The 23,782-nt window shown below is 44.9% G+C and overlaps 1 protein-coding gene across 1 annotated transcript in view; it reads right to left on the bottom strand.

The window, feature by feature from the left end:
* The window catches only part of LOC123925284 (WD repeat-containing protein on Y chromosome-like), a 55,649-nt gene that overhangs the window by 12,011 nt on the left and 19,856 nt on the right, over positions 1 to 23,782 (bottom strand). Inside the window, exons 6-14 of the mRNA XM_045978538.1 lie at positions 22,133 to 22,284; positions 18,459 to 18,561; positions 14,514 to 14,620; positions 14,354 to 14,433; positions 13,428 to 13,482; positions 12,707 to 12,752; positions 11,180 to 11,239; positions 9,901 to 10,066; positions 3,167 to 3,262 (exon numbers count right to left, since the gene is read on the bottom strand). Coding sequence (XP_045834494.1) covers positions 3,167 to 3,262; positions 9,901 to 10,066; positions 11,180 to 11,239; positions 12,707 to 12,752; positions 13,428 to 13,482; positions 14,354 to 14,433; positions 14,514 to 14,620; positions 18,459 to 18,561; positions 22,133 to 22,284 — 865 coding nt within the window. The remainder of the gene's footprint in view (positions 1 to 3,166; positions 3,263 to 9,900; positions 10,067 to 11,179; positions 11,240 to 12,706; positions 12,753 to 13,427; positions 13,483 to 14,353; positions 14,434 to 14,513; positions 14,621 to 18,458; positions 18,562 to 22,132; positions 22,285 to 23,782) is intronic.

Below are 23,782 nucleotides of genomic sequence, written 5' to 3'. Positions count from 1 at the left end.
AGGGCAGCGTGGTTGTGCAAGCACCCCCCCACCCCCCAACCCGCCGCCCCTGTGCTGAGTGTCTGAGCCTTTGCTGACAGATCCTGCAACCTCATGACCCCAGGGCCTTGTTCTTTCTCCCTTGGCTAACCAATCAGTTAGAATTATCAGTAAATACTGGGGGTCTTCTGTATGGGTTTTGGATTAACTGGCTCAGTAGCTTTTTCTTTCTCCATTAATCTGGGCAGATTTCCTGATGAGAAGGGCTCCAGCTTTGGCCATAGAGGAAGGGTCCAGAAATATTAGTGTGTATGTGTGTGTGTGTGTATGCCCGTGCACGTGCACATCTGTGTGCCTATATGTGTGAGCACTTATTTCACACACACTGTGAGACGTGCGTAGTCAAAGGAATTCAGGGGAACTGGGGCAAGGTCCTTCTTGGCCTACCAGTTACGCACAATTCTCGACCACGTTTTATACGTGGATGTTCATGGAGCAAGCCTTTATGAAGGGGGACCCCATGTGTACTGCATCCTCTTGGGAGCTCCCTAATGAATGCACTTTCCTCCTCTTCTCTCAGGAGCAAAGGGGCTCTGTGCTCCCACTGGGTAAAGCACAAGCCACGGACGCTTCATGGTGGAGGGTGTAGAGAAACATCCAAGGACATCTGCAGCTTGGTGGGGGCGCCACTGGGACCCTGAGTCCACAGCCTCTGTCACTACATGATGAGAAGAACACAAACGACCAAGTACCCTGGGACCAATACACATATCTCAAGCCTTCCCTTGCCACCGGAACACAGGTGGCTGGCTGCTTTCAACTCGCAATTTTAATTAAAATCCTCGAGCTTTGGAACAGGACTGTGGCCCACTTGTTACATTTTAGTAAAGCCCGTGGTGGGGGGCCGGAGGGGTCATGTCATTTGTGGAATGTCTCCAAGCTAGTTAGTGGCAGATCTGGACTCAGAAGCTCATCCTCCCAAAAGTTCATTCTCGCTTTTGTTTCCTTTGCCTTTGGAGACATATCTTAAAAGAAGTTGCTGTGGCTGATATCGAAGAGGTTACTGCCTATGTTCTCCTCTAGGATTCTGGAGGAGATTCCTCCAGATGGATTCCTATCTTACGTTGAGGTCTTTCATCCATTTCGAGTTTATCTTTGTGTATGGTGTAAGAGAATGGTCGAGTTTCATTCTTCTACATATCGCTGTCCAGTTTTCCCAGCACCATTTATTGATGAGACTGTCTTTTTTCCATTGTATATTTTTTCCTGTTTTGTCGAAGATTATTTGACTATAGAGTTGAGGGTCCATATCTGGGCTCTCTACTCTGTTCCACTGGTCTATGTGTCTGTTTTTATGCCAGTACCGTGCTGTCTTGGTGATCACAGCTTTGTAGTAAACCTTGAAATCACGTAACGTGATGCCGCTAGTTTTGTTTTTGTTTTTCAACATTTCCTTAGCAATTCGGAGTCTCTTCTGATTCCATACAAATTTCAGGATTATTTGCTCCAGCTCTTTGAAAAATACTGGTGGAATTTTGATCAGAATGGCATTAAAAGTATAGATTGCTCTAGGCAGTATAGACATTTTAACAATGTTTATTCTTCTGATCCAAGAGCATGGAATGGTCTGATCAAAAGCTTCTGCACAGCAAAGGAAATAGTCAACAAAACAAAGAGGCAACCCACGGAATGGGAAAAGATATTTGCAAATGACAGTACAGACAAAAGGTTGATATCCAGGATCTATAAAGAACTCCTCAAACTCAACACACACAAAACAGATAATCACATCAAAAAATGGGCAGAAGATATGAACAGACACTTCTCCAATGAAGACATACAAATGGCTATCAGACACATGAAAAAATGTTCATCATCACTAGCCATCAGGGAGATTCAAATTAAAACCACATTGAGATACCACCTGGCCAAAATTAGCAAGACAGGAAACAACATGTGTTGGAGAGGATGTGGAGAAAGGGGAACCCTCTTACACTGTTGGTGGGAATGCAACTTGGTGCAGCCACTTTGGAGAACAATGTGGAGATTCCTCAAGAAATTAAAAATAGAGCTTCCCTATGACCCTGCAATTGCACTACTGGGCATTTACCCCAAAGATACAGATGTAGTGAAAAGAAGGGCCATCTGTACCCCAATGTTTATAGCAGCAATGGCCACGGTCACCAAACTGTGGAAAGAATCAAGATGCCCTTCAATGGACGAATGGATAAGGAAGATGTGGTCCATATACACAATGGAGTATTATGCCTCCATCAGAAAGGATGAATACCCAACTTTTGTAGCAACATGGACGGGACTGGAAGAGATTATGCTGAGCGAAATAAGTCAAGCAGAGAGAGTCAAGTATCATACGGTTTCACTTATTTGTGGAGCATAACAAAGAACATGGAGGACATGGGGAGATGGAGAGGAGAAGGGAGTTGAGGGAAATTGGAAGGGGAGATGAACCATGAGAGACTATGGACTCTGAAAAGCAACCTGAGGGTTTTGAAGGAGTGGGGATTGGGAGGCTGGGGGAACCAGGTGGTGGGTAATAGGGAGGGCACGTATTGCATGGAGCACTGGGTGTGGTGCAAAAACAATGAATACTGTTATGCTGAAGAGAAATTTTAAAAAAATGTGAGAAAAAAAAAGAATTAAAAAAAAAAAAAGAGAAGCTCATCCTCAAGTTCTTGGGGGAGCCCCAGCTTCTTCATCCTAAAACGAGCAGGCTACGTAGCCAATCTCCAATCAGGATTCTTTGTTCGTCTTCTTCAGCCTCTTTGGTGAGGCCGCCTGTGGCTGCTTGTGGCCTTCGCCTTACAGAATGTGTTGTGGCTGCTTGTGGCCTTCCCCTTACAGACCGTGCATGGCGTTTCCTCAGCCTGATTCAATGATGTTCTCTGCGGCCCACTTCACTGCAGAGGGCCTCTGAGTGGGCAGCCGGATCAAGGAAACTTGATTTGGAGGAAGGGGGAGTCAGGCCCTCACTCTCCATGTGACCACCTCGCTGGCTGGCAGGACTGGGCAGCCTGGGTTCCAAGGAGAGACAGCAGCCAGAGGGAGGGATAGGAGAGGTTGCAGAGGACAGGAATGAGTGACTGGGGACCCCCCTCTCCAAACCTGGGCTTGCAGTGGCCAAGTCTTAGCAAAGAGCAGCATAGCCTCTGGGGGATGTCATTCTCACCTCCAGGCCCATTGGTGATGAGGGAAGCAGCCGCTGATTCAAACTTGGCAGCCCGAGACTTCAGGAAGGTGAGGCAGGAAACACACCGGTCTGGGTCTGGTGACCAGGGAAAGTTTGGTTGTGCTCCCCATCAGGCTCACAGCCTTTTCTTGCCCCCTTCCTGCAACTCTGCCCCCTCCATACCCCACCGTGGGCCTGAAGCTGGAGCTGAGCATACAGGGGTGCTCGGGCAAGCAGGCACCTGTCCTGGTTAAGAACCAACCCAGGTGAAGTCAGGTGTGAAGGTTAACGGCCCTGGCAGTGCAGGACCCTAGGGCTTTTGGAGAGAGTCAAGGATTTGGGAGAATTTGTCCGGGATTTTATGGGTGCTTCTCAAGAATCCCCACTCTCCAAAAATTCCTGGATTGGAATAATAAGAATTAATCTTTATGTCACCTTTGACATTTACCAAGATGGAAAACCATGTGAAATCCCATGGTGTATTGGATTATTAGTCTCATGGCCAGATGAGGAAGTAGAGGTTTATAAAGGTGAAAAGCTTTGCTCAAGGCCATAAAGATGTTCATGCTTCTATTCACTTGTTTTTGTTGTTGTTGTTTTGTTTGTTTGTTTTTATCAACATCTGTTAAATCTCTGGTACAGCCTAGGCATTGCACTAAGGGCTGCAGAGAGAAAGGGAAGCAGAGCCGAACCAAAGCAGAACTAGCCGCAGGAATGAACAGGAAGCTGATGGCACCTGCAGGATGAAGGCTTCTCAGGGGAAGCAGCATCCGATCTGTAATCTCGAAAGATACCATAGGCAGGGGCAGAGAGGGCTCTCTAGGGAGAGACATCAAACCCCGATCTTCACAGCACAGCCAAGTGTCGGAATAACTTCAAAGCCCACCCCCCTGCTTCGCCTTGCTCTTCCGGTCTCCCGGCTAGACTTCCAGTACCTCCACACAAGGGCCACATCTTGTTTATCACTTATCTGTAATCCCCTCACAGCGCTTGGCACACAGAACTCAACTATTTGCTGCGGAAGAAAAGTCCAACAAGCTCTTTAGAAGCAAAGCTGTGAGAGCTACAAAGAACGTTGCTACTTGAGGTTGTGGGCAAGGAACTCCCTTTATATCGCCCTCCTTGAGTCTGTGGACTCCAGGGTACATAGGTTGCCCGGAGTAGAGGTGCAGTAAATGGTCTCATGTAAATAAGGGGCCATATAAATAATGGGGTTGGTACTGGAGTTAAATACAAGGGGTGCTGCTCCTTGTATTTAACACCGTGAGGACACTCATGTATCAGGTTGTTAATCATTCAACAATATTTATCTTAGCCTCTGAGCTCAGCACTATGCTGTGCACTCAGGAAACCATAGTGGACATGGTAGACTCAGGCCCCCAAGCTCTCCTAATCATTGTTACTGAACTCTCTGGCCTCGGTTTCCTGATCTATGAAAATGGGTGCAATAGTACCTATCTCTCAGGGTCAATGTGAGCACTAAATGAGATAAAATATTAAAAGAACTCAGGAAAATGACATAGAAGTTTAAATATAGTATTTTAAAAATATTTATATATTATTATACTAATTATAATTATATTATTAAATACTAAATTCTACTTAAATTATTATATTTATTAAATATTATATTGTTATAATACACAAATATCATTAGTTATAAATAAACATTTTTATATTAGTTTTCTAGTTAAAAAGCTTAGTATCTAAGAACTAATAAATGAATTTGGCAAGGTAGCAGGATACAAAGTCAGCCCACAATAATCAGTTGCATTTCTATATACAAACAAGGAATCATCTGAAAAGGAAATTACAAAAACAGCTCCATTTCTAACAGCATCAAAAAGAATAAAATATTTAGGAATTAAGGAAGTGAAAGACTTATACAATGAAACCTACGAAACATTGCTGAAAGAAATTGAAGACATAAATAAATGGGAATACATCCATGTTCATGGATTAGCTGACTTAATACTGTTAAAAAGTCAATACTATGCAAAGCAATCTAGGGGCACCTGGGTGGTTCAGTCAGTTAAGCGTCTGCCTTCAGCTCAGTTCATGATCCCAGGATTGTGGGATCGAGCACCTTGTCAGGTCTCCTGCACGGAAGGGAGTCCATTTCTCCCTCTGCCTCCATTCCCCCCCACCAAAAGTAAATAAAATAAAACTACAAAAAGCAATGTCAATGGTACTTTTTACAGAATAGGAAACCCATCCTAAAGTTTGTATGGAATTTCAAGGGACTCCAGATAGCCAAAATATCTTGAAAAAGAAGAGCAAAACTGGAGGACTCACACTTCTCAATTAATACTACTATAAAACTACAGTAATCAAAACAGTGTGGTATTGACATAAAGATAGACATGTAGACAAATGGAATAGAATAGAGAGCCCCAAAATGAACCCTTACATTTATCATCAAATGATATTAGTAAGGGTGCCAAGACTGTTCAATGGGGAAAGGACAGTCTTCAAGAAATGGTGTGAGAAAACTGGATATCCACCAGCAAAAGAATGAAGTTGGATGCTTATCTACATATAAAAATCAACTCAAAGTGGATGAGAGACTTACAGGTAAAACCTAAAACAGTAAAACTCTTAGAAGAAAATAGAGGACAAAAACATCAGGACATTGGATTTGGTGATTTCTGGGATATGACACTAAAGGCACAAGTAATGAAATTTAAAAGAGACAAATTGGACTTCATGAAAATTTTTTAAAAATGGGCATCCAAAAACACTACCCACAGTAAAAAGGCAACCTACAGAATGAGAGAAAATATTTGCAAATCATATATATGATAAGGGATTAATATCTAGACTAGTCTAGATTAATATCTAGACTAAACTAAAACAACAAAAAAAGAAGAAACAAAAAACAAAACAAAACAGAGAAACCTGTTTCAAAAGTGGGCAAAGGACTTGAGCAGACGGTTTTCCAAAAAACCTATATGAATGGCTGATATGCACATGAAGAGATGTTCAACTTCACTCATCAGGGAAATGCAAATCAAAACCACAAGAAGATACCACCTCACACCCATGAGGATGACTACTAAGAAAGAGAAAGAAAGAAAGAAAGAAAAAAAGAAAGAAAGAAAGAAAAGAAAAGAACAGAGCAGAATAGGTGTTGGCAAGGATGTGGAAGAATTGGGAAAAATTGGAATGTAAACTGGTGCAGCCACTGTGGAGAACAGTAGAGAGGTTCCTCAAAAAAATCTAAAAAAATACCCCATGATCAAGCAATTCCACTTCTGGGTATATATCCCAAATCATTAAAAAGCAAGGTCTTGAAGAGATATTTGTACACCTATGTTCATAGCAACATTATTCACAATCGCTAAAATATGGAAGCAACCCCATTGTCTTCAGATGGAAAAATGGATAAGCAAACTGTGGCATATCCACACACAATGGAATATGATTCAGCCTTAAAAAGGAAGTAAATTCTTAATAAAACAAGATGGGATCGGGAGGGAGACAAACCATAAGAGACTCTCAGTCTCACAAAACAAACTGAAGGTTGCCGGAGGGAGAGGGTTCCGGAGAGGGTGGTGGGGTTATGGACATTGGGGAAGGTATGTGCTATGGTAAATGCTGTGAAGTGTGTAAACCTGGTAATTCACAAACCTGTACCCCTGGGGCCAATAATACATTATATGCTAATAAAAAATAAAACATTTTTTAAAAAAAGGAAGTAAATTCTTGAATAAGCTACAACATGGGTGAAGCTTGAGGACATTACGGTAAGTGAAATAAGCCAGTCACAAAAAGACAAATACTGTATGATTCCACTTACAGGAAGGACTTAGAGTAGTCAAAATCATGAAGACAGAAGGTGTAAGGGGAGGTGGCGGGGAGGAGAGAATGGGGAGCTGGGGTTAAGCGGGGACAGAGTTTTAGGTGGGAAAGAGGGAAGGTTCTGTGGATGGGCGGTGGTGATGTTACTCAGCCACATAACATATTTAATACCATTGCACTGTACACGTTGCTGTGTGTATTCTACCACGATAAACAAAGAAAGAGGAGGAGGAGGGGAGTAGGAAGAGGAGGAGGATGGGGAGGGGAGTGAAGAGAGAGGAGAAAAAAGAAAAAGTCTTAGTCTCTCAGTGAGCCCACTGCTTTCCTGGATTTTAGTCTGGTTACAAGCTCTGTCGTTCTCTTTCACTGTCAAATTCTTTCTCTTTGATGTCAAGGAAGATGTGACAATCCCCAATATAAGGAAGAATGAAGCTAAAATGTCAAAAGCCAGCAGAAAGTATTTGTTTTGGTCTCATTTGGCTTGGCTTACACCATTGCCTTTCTCCCTTAGCTCCCCTCTCTACTAAAAATGACTTCAGAAGAACAGTCTGGGCAGTTTTTCCAAATAAGATGGTGACCTCTTAACCAATCCCATGTGAAAAAGACCACTGGGTTCTGGTTTGACCTTCAAGAAGAGCCAATACTCCTCTTTCCTGGAAGGGTAGGGTACTTTCCCATATTTTCATTTCATTTGTGCAATGTAGAAATGCGAATTATTGGTAGCTATGGCTGGCTTCGTATTGGGGGGAGAAAAGGAATTTCTCAAAGCCAGCAATCACGTAACTTTAAGCAGAAAATGCTGCTACAAACAGGGTTTTAAATTAGAGCTGCTGGCTAAAAGGTCAACATTGCATTCTTGGCCAGTGACTTTATTTTCATTTTAATGGCAAAGAAAATAATCATTAGAAGGAAATGCCACCACTTTTCCCTCAAAGATTTTCAAAAGTTTTAGGCACTAGCAGAAAGAGCCTCATAGAAGAATCTGTTTTATGTTATAGAAAAGGGAGTAGGAACAGACTGAGTAATAAGGGAACAGGTTGGAATGGCTGGGTGGCTTGGTCGGTTAAGCATCTGCCTTCTGCTAGGGCTGTGATCGCAGGGTCCAGGGATTGAGTCCAGCAATGGGCTCCTTGCTCAGCAGGGAGTCTGCTTCTCCTTCTGCCTGCCATTCCCCTGCTTGTGCTCATTCTCTATTCTCTGACAAAGAGATAAATATAATCTTTAAAAAAAAAGTCTACAGGTAAGAATTTCTTTTTAATCTCGTGGTATTCAGTTTCTAGCCACTGCCTTCCAGAGTGTGTCTCAATCACAGCAGTCCCGAGGCATTGCCTTATCATTCTTTTATCTGTTGGGCATGTACATCTTGTGTCTTAATTTAGACTGTGAGCCATTTGAAGGCAGCATCAAGCCTCAAGTCCCTCTCTAGTCTTTTCTATGCATCTCCCTCAGGGTTATGTCAATGGGAATGGCTCAAAGATATTTTCTGATCAAATGAGTTATTAGAGCTGTTCTTTGGCTAATAAGTTATCAGGTGCCTCAAGCAGGAGATTGCAGGGTGGGGTTTTCTGAGGGTTTGCTGGTTGGGTTTCAGGAGATGCAAGAATCCCCCCAGTTTTATGTAAAATCTCCAGTATCTCCCCGTTGGAGCTCCATGGGTGTGAGGTAGTGGGTCTCGGGGCTGTTGGCAGATGGGTGTCTACAGACTGCCACTTGGGAAGGATGAACCTGGACTCTGGAAGTAGGGCAAGGAGTGGTAGGAAGCCTTTGGCTGTGGGTTCCCATGGTTTTCCATTCAACATAACCAGCCATGAAATGGATAGATAAGTGTGTTTTTCAAAGGGTTCGTGACTTAGAGGGAGAGGGGTGTGGTTACCAGCCCCAACACCTACCATTGGGCCTGGCACGTAGCAGGAACTCAACAGTGTGTTTTGAATGAAGCCATGAATGTACGGGCCCATGATCACATTAGCTGAGAAAGAGGGTCATGAAGAAATGGAACCAGGGCAGAAAATTTAGGGAGAATGGGGTGGGAGATTGGGCAAAAGTTTTGGAATAAAATGTACAAGTAATAAGGGATGCCTGGGTGGCTCAGTTTGTTGAATATTTGACTCTTGGTTTCAGCTCAGGCCATGAACTCAAGGTCCTGGGATCAAACCCCACTTTGGGCTCCATACTCAGTGGGGATTCTCACTCTCCCCACCGCCCTCCCCTTCCCCCTGCTTGTGTACAGTTTCTCTCAAAATAAATAAATACATGAAATCTTTTATATATATATATATATATATATATATACACACACACAGACACACACACATAAGTATGTATATATATGTGAAATATATATACACACACACACATATATATATACAAGTATGTGTGTGTGTGTGTGTGTGTGTATGCATATATACAAGTAATAAGGATTGACCCATGTGGCAGAGTGTAGGAGATGAGGACTCTGGGACCCTAGGCGCCACCTGAGAGGGCTGATGGAGAAGGTGGCATAAAGCCTGAGCATATAGCTGAGTGACACAAAAGAAGATGATGTTTGAGGTGGCTTGGGAGAGCAGCCTTGCTAGCTGGGCAAAAGCAGCCTGTGAAGACAGAGGGGTTAATCAGCACTGTAGCAAAGCCCAAGGGGCTCAACAAGGCAGAGAGTCCTTTAGATGGACAGTAGATGAGAAGAGACTCCTGGAGGTGGTGGGCTGGTCTGAGACAGAGTCTGATGGATGAGTGCCTCGTGATGTCGACCGAGCTAGCCAAACTCTTAAACTTCCTCCCAGCTTTGGGACTCTCCTGCCGACAGGATAAATCTGAAACCAGGCTAATCCCTACAAACTGGGAAGCTGTCCAGAACTGAGATCTCTTTAGGACATGCCAGAGTCCTAGGCTGCTGGGGCTGCGCATAGCAGCCAAGGAGCCTACCCCTGACCTACCCTTTCCATCTTCTGCATCATCAGAGGTGCGGGAAGTATTCAGCTTGCAGTATATGTGGCCTGAGATGACATTCCAAATGATGACCTCCCCATCGTAACTGGAGGTGGCAAGAAGAAAAGGTGGGCACTGAGCCACACATAGGATGTCCTCCTTGTGCCCATGGTTCTGAGAAAGAAAGAGATGGAGAGGGATGGGGATAAAGTCAAAACCCCAATTACCCCCAGCTATCTCCCCTTCATCTGATGCCCAAGACAGAGGATGCAGATGGGTTCCTCCTTCTGTGCTTGCCACATCGAAGACTCACCAATCCATGCAGCTCAAAAACATGTATTGAGTGAATTAATAGTTGAATGAGTAAGTATATGAACTTCATGCACTTGCATGATGCCCATCCTTACAGTGGCCATCACTTCCGGGGCATTTTCTGCATAACTTTGTTCTTTCACTCAATAATCACTAATCCACAAACCCCAGGAAGGCAGAGATCATGAGATGACCACTTCGCTCATCACTTCGTCTTCAGTGAATAAAGCACACTTGGCCCACAATAGGCCTTTGGCATGTGCTAGCTGAATGAAAACAAATGAAATGGGCATCGCTATAAACTGGACGCTGCGCTAGGTCCTGGGAATACCATGGTGAAGACAGACAAGGTCTGGTTTCCTGGAGTTTGTATTCTAGTGACTTGGCCATTTTGGAATATTTATGGGGGTATAAGGTAGGGTTGAGCCATGGCAGCTGATGGTTGGGTACAGTGACTTTTCTTTCTTAGCACTTGTCTTATTGGCTTGGCATCCAGGCAATTTTGAGGAAGGTCATTCAAACCTGGGAGGCTATAGAAAGTTGGGGGGGGGCACTTTGCTAATAAGAATCACAAGAACTCCCTGCTTGTGGGTCCCCAACAAATCACAGGGCAGGAATGTGAGCTCTTAGGCTCTGTGGCTGCCCAAGGATGACACAGCAATTGCATATAATTTTGCATGCCAAGCAGAAGCAGGAAGTAGAGGCTTCTTTGAGCAAAGTTACACCCACCATGTCTTGGGCTGCCATTCCAGCATGACATGAGTCGTGTCTGAGCTCACAGAGAGTTGCGTGGATTGGTTTCTGTGGCCCCATGCCCCAGCTGTCACTCTTCCTGGAGGGAAAGCGGCTACTTGGAGCTCAAGCTCCCAGCTCTACCTGGACCCATCATGAATCGTGCCACAGCAGAGCCTTGGAGTGAAAGGTGCCTTATGTGCTCCTGTTTGGGTGGAAGTCAGACAGTGGACTGTGGCTCACCAGGTCATCCTGCCAGTGTGGCTGGGGCTTCCAGAAGTGATGAAAGTCACGTGGTGCATCCTGTATGTAAAGCCAAAGAGGAGACATTCTATAAGCAGTGAAATGAGCTGCCAACACCCTCACAACTTCAGAGAGAAGGTGTTGGCACATTTTATAACCCTACCCCTCACCCCACCATTGACGTAGATTTTCGAAATGTCAAAGCAAATTCCCCTCCTGCTGGTGGGAATAAAAAGCAATCCACTTCTGACGTTTGGGTGATTGCATTTCAACAAATCATATGTCAACTGACAAACCCTGCTTGGACGGTCTGCACAGCTTCGCCTTTGTAATAAGACCCATAGCTGTTGCATGTTTTAAAACAAAAGCCTTCAGCTCAGGAACCTATAATACCAAAGGACGAATTCAACGCTAGGGCTTCTTAGGTAGTCATCTTTCAAATCATCTGGGGATGCAAGGCTTAGGCTGTGAAATATGGTACACCTTCAAATGAATAAAGAACTTACAATGTTTAAAGACCGTCGGAAATCCATGACCATCCAGCATAGCAAGCAGGGGAAATAAAATGTCACAGGTAGATTTAAAACTTAGCTGCAGTCAGCATTTTCAGCTTCTCCTGTCTCTGAATCCCTTCCCCTTCTCTAAGCCATAAAAAAAGAATTTTTCCCCCATAGAGCTGCTTATGGATGGCATTTCATCTCCTCTTTCCACTTAGAGAGGAACTAGGGCAGAAAGACAAAGTGGGAGGAAGAAGGAAGAAAATAAAGGACTGCGCAGTTGATAGGGAGGTTAACCCTCAGTTAGGGATGAGGGTATGTGAGATACAGCTGAAGACCCTGTACACAGGGGAAGAGGGAGCACGCCAGCCTGTACAAGGGGTAAGACCACAAGGCAAGGTGTAGAGAGCTACGCGTTCGAGGCATGGTCTGCTTTGTTCAGGGATGCCATCTGTGCCTCTGATAGCAATTCTAGCTAACACTTTATGGTATTGTGGTTTATGATATGAAACAGGTATTTGGTCTTGGTCCCCATTTTTGGCAGATAGCTCCCAAAAGCTTTGGAATTTCTTAAGTGATGAGAGCATGGGAGGTATCTGAAGTTGAGGGGCAAGAAGGACCAGCTTGTGAGACTAAGCCCATAACCTGTGGGATCCAATACCATTTCCAGGTAGATGGTGTCAGGATTGAGCTGAATTATAGGACAGCAGCTGGTGCCAGAGATTTGCTTCTTGGTGTAGGACCCACCCCCGCCCAGAACTGGGTGCAGAGTCATTACACTGCTTCCCATAAGAGAGAACTAGAGGGAAGAGACTGAAACAAAAAACAGTTAAAAAAAAAAAAGGTTTTTTAAAGGGAGGAAGGGAAGAAGGGGGGAGTTCTTCTGTCTATAACATGACTTGTAGTAAAGAGAAGAAGCATGAGGAATTACTACAAATGTTGTTTTCAGTGGGAGGAGAATCCACGGGTGGGGGGAGGATAACAATCAGAAGCAGGATTTTTAATACCTAATTTTGTATATTCCACTTACAAAATATACATTTATTCTTCTGTCCCATCCAACAGCTATGATACACCTAGAACAGTAACAGAGTAGCACATTTCAATACTTAAGCTTATTATCTCTTTAATTTTTGCCTGCAGTCAAGACTGTGGTTTAATTTTGCCATGTCTATGTGGGTAAATGGAGAGAGCCGGAGAATTTTTTATGAATAACAAGATAAAATGTAATTGGATAAATTAGGGTCAGTGTTTTCACTGGTACTTAAGGGATCTATAATTTCCAAGATCTATAGATGATGTTCTGTGAGCAGCTGCCCTCCTGAGGCTTACTCTATCCTAACAGCATGGTTGAACCATGGAGGCAAGGCACAAACAGAAACTGATCAGGAATTGTTTTCACTCATAGTGTTCAGGAGAGAATTCATGGGATTTTAATTCTTTGACTTGTGGGTGCTAAATTTCATTACTCTAGTGATCTTGTCTGCTTTACCCCTTTAGAAAGCATTTGGTGGAGAGACAGTGTTTCCTATCTCTACCTCTAAACAGTCATCAAAATGGGCAGAGAATTGCTTATAATATTTTAGAAGAGCCTAGCTGCCTAAATTACCATCAGGGAGCAACTGGCATCCTTAGAAATTCTTTGACCTATTTCCTTCTGGAAAATTCCCTTCACTCTCTTGGTGTCCTCCTCTAGGATAGATTTTGTATCAAGAAGATGCCTCTCTATATCCAAGCCAAATAAAACTCACTTATTTTGGTTCACCTCCATGTAGGTGCAATCACAGACTTCACTTTGCTTTTCATCTAGAAAGATCACATTATCAAAGTATATTAGACATTTTTCTTTACTGGTTCTTGAACCAGCTTGAACATATTGACTCAAACAAACTCATAACTGGGGAAAACTTCAGTAATGACTTTCTAGTTTTCAGACCACTGTTAGCTGTCTTTCAAGGCTCCACAGCATTGCTGGTTTCTGGCTACACTCATTGCCCTAAAAGGCTGGCCCCGCCCCTGCTCAGCTCTGGGAAGAGGCTGGCCTTCTGCTGACAGGACCCTCCCTGGTGCCTGGCACTTGCTGAGCGAGTGAGTGAACAAGTGAATGCATGCAGGTCAAAAGCAGATCTGGGAATCACAAACTCATTACCCTGAGTGATTTTTGCCTTTTTTACTTCGACTTCATTTATATTCTCTGAGAGTTGAAAACCATCTGCCTTTTATCTTGCTCCTACAAGGATGACAGGCCAGAATTGTGGAAATTCTACCTCGATCAGGCACAGCGTGTGAACTAGCGGAATAAAGCCGCTTTGGGTGGGTGAGTGGGGAATCGCCACAATGCACAAAACAGACTAGCTTTTAGCTTGTTTGTCTAGATTTTGACTTGTGTGATGTTTAAAATGTTCAGAAAAGTTAAGCTCGTTCGAGAACTCAAATAAATATACCAGGTAATAAAGGACTGAGTGCATGAGGCTTGGCTGGGAGCACATGTGTTTATGTAAAGTATGGCTCTCCTCAGTAGAAGTGTAGTCATTGGTAAAATGAAGTGCCAGGGAGAAGGGACACAGGACTGTTACATGTATTCTAGACTCCATCTCACTTGTCTCTTCTACACTGACAACAAATGCCCAATCCCGCATCATTATGTTATAGGAACACTTGGTAGGAAGCAACTTGCCGTGTTTCAGTGTGTGCAGACAGTGTCCGTTGTTGTAGCTCCATATTTTCAGACAGCCGTCTCTGCCCCCGGTGATTAGCCTAGGAAACAGTCTCCTGTCAGGAAATCATGTCAGGGATCTCACTGCCTAATGGTTGAAGAGACTGTAGAAGACACATACCTTCTTCCACTGGTGTCGAAGGTCAGACATGTGATTCCTGCGCTGTCATGAGCCCCAGTAAATCCAGACAGCAGCCTTCCTGTTTCGAAGTCCCATACTCTTACCACCTGTACCCGGAAGTTGGAAACAAGTGACACAGAGAGAATGGTTATCAAATTAAAGGGAATTTGCATTTAGAAGTCTATTGTCTTGGATATGAAAGATGAAAATTTACCCTGAAAGTATCCATCTGTAAGTCCAATGCAAGTTGGCTTACCTCAGTGTATTTGTTTGCTGGGGCTGCATAACAAAATGCCACAGAATGTGGGACTTAAACAATGGGCATTTCGTTTGTCACAGTTCTGAAGGCTGAAAGTCCAAAATCAAGTTGTTGGCAGGTTTGGTTTCCTTTGAGATGCCTCTTCTTGGCTCACAAACGGCCACCTTCTTATTGTGTTCTCGCATGGTCTTTCCTCCGTGCGTGCACACCCAGGGTTTCTCTCTGTGTCCAAATTTCCTCTTGTTATACAGACACCAGTCAGATTGGATCAGGACCCATCCTGACAACCTTGTGTTAATTTAATCCCCTCTTTAAAGGCTCTATCTCCAAATACAGTCACATTTTGAGGGGCTGGGGTGAGGACTTCAACATACAAATTTTGGGGGAACACAATTTATGCCATAATACTCAGTGAGAAGATGAGAAAATTTAGAAATCTTTGGATAAAAATCTCCTGACTACTGAGCCTCAGAGAAATAAGTGTGGATTGAATTTTGAGCAGCAAAATTTATTTGGCACCAAAACAAAGCCAAATGAGATAAACGGCCTATTTGTGGGAATGGACATATCTTCTAAACCCTCAGCTTTCAGATATTGTTCAGTCCAACTAGTTCCAGGGGGAATTGCTTTCTTTCAGCCCCATCCCTTGAGCAACCTTTGAAGGTTGTGGGAAGTGAAGGGAGTGGGGAGGCATCTTTCATGACTTCAGGTAGGTAAGTGCCCACCCTAAGGAGAGCATCCTCTGGGGCAGGCTTTCTGGAGCCTGTACCCAAAGGCAGTGACAGGAAGAGAGGGAAAATGCTTGAGGACAAACTCTTTCTCAGAACTACTGAATATTCCTCTTAGTCTTTCACTTTGTGAAAGAGTCTGCTCCATCAACCTAGAGAGACTTCCAGGTCTCTGATCCCCAAACCAGAAGGCATCCTCTCACTGTTGTTGATTTCAAATAGCTGAGACCAGATTTTTGTAGTGTACACTTTGTTTCCTTCCCATCTGTCCTCTTACAGTGTCAGGGTTCCTGGAGATGTCTACAGCTCAGGTACATCCATTTGCTCTCCTTAATATTGGAATAGAACCTTAGCATTACTGGGTTTTACTTTAGTTATTCCAACATTTGAAAACATCTCAAAGCTTCACAATATACAGTGATTTGTAACATGGTTGAGGTCCAGAATTGAATGAAGTACCAGTTGGCATGGAAGAATGAGCAGAAGGGCCCGGAGTGGGGCAGATAAGCCCTGGATGATACCCAACAGAGACATCTTCCCTTTGGACCTGTCTTCCCCTTAAGTGATTAAATAGTCACACGTTTGTTTCCTTAAAAAGAAATTCCCCCAAGAACACCGCCAGCTACTGCAGGTAATGGGAGTGAAAATTTGAAGTGAGCAATTAAAATATCTTTAAAAATGACTTTAGGGTTCTATTTATAGAACAAAGAAAAGTCTAAACGTGCTATTTATACTTTTTAGGTGCATTTTGTAGATGGGATTTCATGCCCTAGCAGGGATCCTCTAAGAACTTCCTTGCCCCAAGCGAGGCTTCCTTTTGAAGTTCCCATTCAATTAAACATATTAAAACGCAACCACATCCCAAATGAAATGTAATTTTGCTATTACATTTTAAAACATTTACAAAATATTTGTAGCCTTAAACTCTGTTGAAAAATTCATTATTCTTTTTTAATTTTTATTTTTTTGAAAAATTATTCCTTATTCCTGAAAAGTAAACTTCCATCGTACATATAACTGAATATATCGATATGGATGTGATATGGATATTGATATGGATGTGAGAAAGCCCCAGTGTCATACATTGTAAACATTTGACTGAGTATTTATTAAGTTTACATGGTGCCATTTTCAAGCATAAAATTTTCAGAAGCATTAAAAGTTGGTGGTCCTTAGTTCTCTGCTAGGCAACTCAATGAATAAAATGTGGTGTAGTGGTATTAATAACTTCGGGCATCATGAAGACCTTGGGCTACATTCTCTCCTCCACAAATATAGGCTGTAATGTGGCTTAGATACTGTGAGTCATGACAGTGGTCATGGGTTATAAAGATTTCACACAGATCTGCAAGGTGAGCAAATATTCAAATCAATAACTCAATTCAGTAGGCATCTGAGAGTTTACCAGCATGTGCCTAATACAGTTAAGAGCTGAGAGAGTATTTATATCTCAATTCAACCTCTCCTTACCACCCACAGGCAGGGAAGATATGCGTTATCAAAAGCAATGCTATTGAAGGAGGCTGACTGTGTTAGCATAGAATTAAGAGCCCAAATGGTAATGGAGCCCTTCCTTCTGCCTGGGTGTGGGAGGGATCTAGGAACTTTTCTCAGAGGAGCTGATATCCAGAGTTGTGCATTGAAGAATAAGAAGGGCTTTGACAGATCAAGAAGGAAGAGGAGGGAAACATAGATGAGCTGCAGGTTCCCCTGAGTGCCTGGGTCACACGCAATTTGAAGAGATGCAAAGGCTCATGCATGTGACCCAAAGCCGGACAAGTGAGAACTGAATCTAGCACCACCTGGGAGGAACTAACTTGGGGGTTCAGGAAGAAGGAGGTGCCTCTATGAGTCTGGGGCAGTGAAGGAAAGATTTGTGGAAAAGAGAACACTTGAGTTGAACCTTGAAAGATTTCTGTGGAGTGTAAGAGAAGAGGAGGAAACAGGAGATTCCAGGGTGGAGATTGGAAAATGTTGGACAGCTCCAGGGACAGCCCCAACTATGCAGGAATCTACATTCTTTGAGATGAATTGAGACTGAGTCATCATAAAAAAAACTTTTGATCAACAGACCAAATAATCTATTTCTTTCAATACTTAATAAAACCGTGGTGATGACTAATCGCTGAGTGACTGGCAAGAACATATGCAAAGACAACTGTGTCTCACTGGGAGCAATGCCAACGTGAGTGTGAACATGAAGAGCACAGGTCCAGACTTCCAGACTGTGGTGTCCCTCAGGGCTATAAAACCCAAAGACAGGGTGTGCCAGGCAACTGCAGGAAGAAGGAAAGAGGGCACAGCCAGATGGCCTGGGACACTGGCTTATAATGCAAGAGCCTAAGCCAGTAATTCAGAAAATGAGTGAACCAATGATTTAGATTTCAAAACACTTAAACATCTTGAGTATACTTGGGATGTACTTGCCTTGCCCCCATTAGCTCAAGGACAGAAGGACATGGGTTATGGGATGTGCGTGCTTCTCTGCTCTCACTCCTTATTCAAGGAACCCTGGTTATGTCCCCTCCTGTGGACCAGACACTGCGTCACTCATCTAGGAGGGGGCCAGCATGAGCCTTGTGAGTGCCAGTGAACGGGGAAGTGAACATGGAGTGCTCCATACCCTCAGCTCCAGATTAGAGATACAAGGTAAGTCATAGGGTTGCGTTAATCATCTTACACGACCATGAAATAATACCATTCCTTAGTACCCGATGGGTCTTCCAAAGAGCTCACACTACAAGCCACTGGGGAAACAGTGAGCTCTTCCACCCAGCTTTCAAAGAAGAGTGTCCAAACAATACTTGATAAATAGTAGAGTTGAAGAAGTCTAGTAGAATTCTTAACCTCCGGGGCCAGAATGTCCCCAGAACATTCTGCTCAGCTCCAAGGCAAGGACGATGGGGTTGGGCCTATGCTCACAAATCCATCATTGCTAAAGCAAGAGCTGATACTTACAGATGCTTCGGAGCAGCTGACCACCTGTCTGAAGGCCGGATTGTAGCGGCAGCACACCACGGGCTCTTGATGGGAGACCACCAGGCACGGCTCCGGCGGAGATCTTGCTCAGGAAAAACAGAAAGGATGAAAACCTGAACTGAAGGTATGCCATGGACACTGGATGAGGCATCTATTGCTTTAGTAAGAAAAGTTAACAGGATAGGGAGCACCTGCATGGCTCAGTCGGTTAAGCTTATGACTCTTGGTTTTGACTCAGGTCACAATCTCGGGGTTGTGATCTCAGGGTCATGAGATTGAGGCTCCCTGTCCCACACCCTGTTGGGTCTGGGCTCAGCATGGAGTCTGCTCAAGATTCTCTCTCTCTCCCTCCCCCTCCCCCTCTGCCCCTCCTCCTACTCTCTCTCTGTCTTTCTCTCTAATAAATTAATTAAAATCTTTAAAGAAAAAAGGTTAAGAAGATAAAAATGGGTCTGTGACTCTGGACAAGTTGTTTAAATGCTGAAAACTCTAACTTTTTTTTATCTCTTAAGTGGGGATAATGTTATCTATTATAAAGGGTTGTTTTGAGTATTTGTTGAAAAAACCGATGGAATATCCTTCCCACAGACCCCCCTACTACCTGATTGCCATTCAGCGAGCAGTAGCTGCTCACCATGAAAAATGATACCACATGCCTCTTGTTTCGGGCAAGAGAAGGGTGATTTCCTACAACTACACAGTGGACCTTCTTCCCTAAGAATTTACATCTTCCCTCAAACAAACACCAACTGTACCAACCCATCCCGAGTCTTCAAACCTGGAGGGCAGTGCTTCTCGATCACAACGGGACAAGGCCCTGCAGCGTGCCTCCCACAGGCACCCGGGGCCAAGGACGCCTCTGTGCACTCAGGCCTTGCCCTGTGTGTTCCCTCTGTGAGGACAGGGCACAGAAGGAATAGCTCTAGGAGTTATGCAATCCAATTGCATTCATTTCCTCATCTGTAAAATGGAAACCTTTATAGAAATTTTGTGAGGAGTAAATGAGGAAAAGGATGTCCAATGTCTGGAGAAGCCTGGGGGCAGGGGGAGGGAACACTTAATAAATGAATGTTGGTTCCCAGACCTACTGCTCTGTCCTCTCTCTTGATGGTCCTTCCAGTGCTCAGCTCCAAGGCTGGGACCCTAATAGGGATTTGGTGGACCCGAAGCCTCCAAATTAGTGCCAGAGGATTCCCAGAGGGTAGAATCCTTTTCAAAGAAGAATAGCTTTTGGCAGAAGGAGATGAGCACTTTTCCGTGAATGGTCTCTGGACTGCTCCAGGGGAAGTCTGGCCTGTGGGGAAGGATGAGGCAGGGAGTGGGGGTGTCCCAGGGAGAAAGTGCCAGGCCTGGAGCCAGAGCCTCTGGACCTTACCTACACCCCTTCCCAATGTGGAGAGGAAGGCGCTGAGTCCCCCCCCACTTCACAGATGAGGACATTTCCAGAAGGCTAAGAAGGACCAGCTGACTTGATCAACATCACAAAGTTCCCTGTGACAGAGCAGGGACGGGCAGATGTCATCTGACGCCCAAGGGTTGGCGCTAGAGATTAGGGCTGTTCTCGCTGCAAGGTGCAATTTCAGTCACTTTGCTTAAAAAAAAATAGGAAATCAATCCAACAGGCTGTTTTTCTACCCATAGATGCCATGTAGAACACATGGCCATTGGACTGACTATAGTCCCATCTTTCAGAGGGCTGCTCTGGCATCCTGAGCCGAGGGCGTGCCCTTGCAAGTCCGGGGGTACCCTGTGGTAGGATGGTTGTTCTGCCCTGGCTCCCCATCCCCACTGGCCGTTCCCATGGCCTCAGGGGAAACATGAGGAAGGGTGGGTCCAGGCACAGGCAGCAGCCTTACGTTCTGGACTTCCCAGTAGGGTTTGGATGCTGGGAAATCTGATCACTTTTCTGTAAAGTTATTCTTGATCTGTAATTTAACCACTGGACATAATAAACATATTTAAGGGTCCTCTTAGGCATATGTTCACAATTTTTTAAAGATTTTATTTATTTATATATTAGAAAGAGAGAGAAAACACAAGAAGGGGGAGCAGCAGGCCAGAGGGGAGAGGCAGAGGGAGGAGCAGACTCCCCACTGAGCAGGGAGCCCGATGTGGGACTCGATCCTAGGACCCTGAGATCACAACCTGAGCTGAAGGCAGACACTTAACCAACTGATCCACCCAGACATCCAAACACGTTTTTTTTTTTTTCCCTTAAACCCCACTTTTGAGACAGTATGCCATCATTTTTGGCTCAGGAAATCCAGTTGCCATTATCATATACATGGGATTTGAACCCTGCAGACCACAATATTCAGCCTAATCCTTCTCTGCCTCCTCTCCTTAGTTTACAAAGACTACGGGAATCTGTTATCTTGCTGAACAGTGAGAAGGAAAGCTGCAGGGAATGAGGGATGGATTTATGTCAGGGCAGCAAGTAGGGGTAACGGAGTGGGGTGACTAATCATGGGCCAGGTTTGAACCGTGAGGCTGTAATGCTGCTCCTAGTTGTGGTGTGCAGAGGGCCTGAAAGTTCTCAAAGCACAGATGATGCGTCCTGCCAGCCCTGCCAAGACCAGGGACAGGGGTGTGACTCACCCCAAGGCCACTGGGCCCAGCAGGCAGAGCCTTCTCTCTACCGCTCACAGGTGCCTCTTAGGAGCTCTGCAGGCTCTGGAGAAGGAAGACTAGACAATGTACCTCCTGTAGTCTAATTAAACAAACAGACAGACAAATTAAGCTCTCCTTTGCCTTCAGTGTCTCAGACTTCTGTCCTTTCAGTGGGAGGAGCACCGCACAGAGGGAAGGGAGCGGGCCAGGCATCCTGAGAGAGGCATTCTAGTCCCAGCTCTGCTCCCAAGTGCCCGCTCGACCTTGAGCAATTCATTCCCTTCTCCAGTCCTCTGCGAGCTCATCTGTAAATCTGCAGCAGCATTGCCCTGGGTGACTTGTGGCTTCCCGGGAGGTAGGATTGAAACTCCTCAGTAAGACCTGGCAGTCTCAGCCTAGCAGGATGGGGACGAGCACTGAAGTGGACATTCATGCCAAGGAGATGAACGTCTCAATGACTATCCTGAGTGTGAAGAAGACAACTGGGCACCCACTTTCCTGGCCAAGGAGGAAAAGAAATGTGGCTTGCAAAGTTGTGCCAAGGAAACCAAGATGGACTCATTTGTAGAGGAATCAGGGAGATGGGTCTTGAAAGCATTTGAGCTCCCTGAGACCGAGGCCCTGGACAGGAAAATCCCACTAGGGAACCCTCCATAAGGACCTGTCCATCACTGGAGTGTGTGCTGTCCCTGAGTGAGTACCTTGCTATAGGGACAGGGTCTCACATGTGGGCCCCTGCTGCAGCAAGTGGGTCTGATGCTTTTGGACTGAATTAAAAGCCCCCAGGGCTTCTTGGACAATTCGCTAGAGAGGTAGGGCCAGTGGGTCAATAAGGGTTCAAGAGGTAGATTCCAGAGTTTTGGGTAATCCAAGAAGGTGGTGCCGGAATAATCAATGGGATATGTTCAAGGGAGCTCACCAAATACAAGCTATGAGATAAAGACATGGGGCCATAGAGCTCAGGAGCTCCCCCAGAGATCTCAGCTATGGATGGTTCCATAGAAGGTTGCAAGCAGCCTGGGGCCAAGAGGCTAACCTCATACCTCAGTCTCAGGTGTAGGAGTGCGACCGTGTCAGTGGCCACACACAGGGATCTGGAGTCAGGGAGGTAGAGGCAGGCTGCGAAGTCCCCCTTAATACCGCTGGCTTTGGAGGATGCGGTAAACAAGCAGCTGTCCGTCTCTAGATCCCAGATCTGCGGGGTTGGGGTGGGGGGAGGTGAGGAAAAAAGTGATCAGAGGTCTTGAACAGGCTGCTTTGCTATGCTTTTCCAAAGCTGTCACCTGTGGCGAGGGTCTGGTTAGGACCTTCCCCTCTGCATTTGTAAAGGAAGCAGAAAGCGGGACTTTTATTCCCGAGCCCCTCTGCGATGCTGGCTGCCCGAAGGGCCAATATACCTGTGGCCAAACCTCCCTGGAGCAGAGTTTCACCACCCCCCAACCGGGAGCCGCCAGTGTCTTCTCCGCTCCTGGACCATCCTTCACAGTGGAGTTTTGATATCGTGGGTCTGATGGGCACACAGAGCTACCTCTCTATCCCCTGGATATGTTCCCATTTCTTAATACAGTTCCTCAAAACCAGCCCTGAGGCAACTATTTGGAGGGCTCTGGGAACAAACCTCAGCGTGGCTATTGGGTAAGGACATGGAGGTCCAACCCCCGCCCCCACCCTCCCCCACCGCCCACCCCCTCCGCCTGGGTTGGAATCCCAGTCCTATCGCCTAATGGATCTGTGGCCTTGGCATATTACCATACCTCCTTTCAGTTTCTTCTTCTGTAAAATAGGGAGACTAATAATAATGCCTATCTTACAGGATTTAAAATTGGGGGGATTTTAAAATATTAATTAAAAAATAGTGTTTACCATCACAACTGGGCCATGGTATAATGGTAAATGATTAGAATATAATATTATTGGTAATCATTTATTAGGATTATTATGCAAGCCATGCCACAGCTCTTGTATTATTTTAAGGTACTGTGATCTGATGAGAGCTGCAAGGGATGGCCTCATCCACGGGGAAGAGCTGATGGGCCAAGTGTAAAACCGGGAAGGAGCAATCATCATGGAGGCAGCTGTTGTTTAGTGAGCTAGGCATTGCGTTACATGCTTCCCATGCATTGTTTCATTTACTCTGTTCCGGGTTGAATTCTGTCTCTCCCCTCCCCCCAGTCTGTGTGTTGAAGAACCCCCAGTATCTCAGAGTGTGTCCTTCTTTGGAAATAGGGTTGTTGCTAGTGCAACTCATTCAGAAGAGGTCATGGAAATAGGGTTGTTGTTAGTGCAACTAATTAAGGTCAAGCCGGAGTAGAGCAGACCCCCAGACAATATGACTGGTGTCTTTGTAAAAAGGGGAAATTCGGAGACAGACACAGAGAGAGGGAGAAGGCGCAGTGAGCAGCTAAAGTAGGAGTCCTTTTCAGACTTCTCTCCCTCCAGAGGTGCGCTGGAAAATTTGAGGACTAAACTGGGCGGGATGTACTTGGGGCTTCTTTCCCCTCCTTTGTGACTCCCGGAAGCGAAACAGCTAGCAAGAAATTTGAAGCCTTTACCCGGTGAGCCAGACTGTTATTTGTTGTACTTATACTGTTGATTTTCCTTAGTTCTCCCCAGCAGGTAGCAAAGTCATCTAGAAAGTTCTAGCGTCCTTTTTCATCTGTGATTTTAGGTCGCGGTGTAAAAGGCGGGAGGCC

This window comes from Meles meles, chromosome 14, assembly GCF_922984935.1.
Source record: "Meles meles chromosome 14, mMelMel3.1 paternal haplotype, whole genome shotgun sequence".
NCBI classification, from domain to species: Eukaryota; Metazoa; Chordata; class Mammalia; order Carnivora; family Mustelidae; genus Meles; species Meles meles.
The sequence above is the reverse complement of the archived record's forward strand: the minus strand, read 5'-3'. Positions and strand labels throughout refer to the sequence as shown.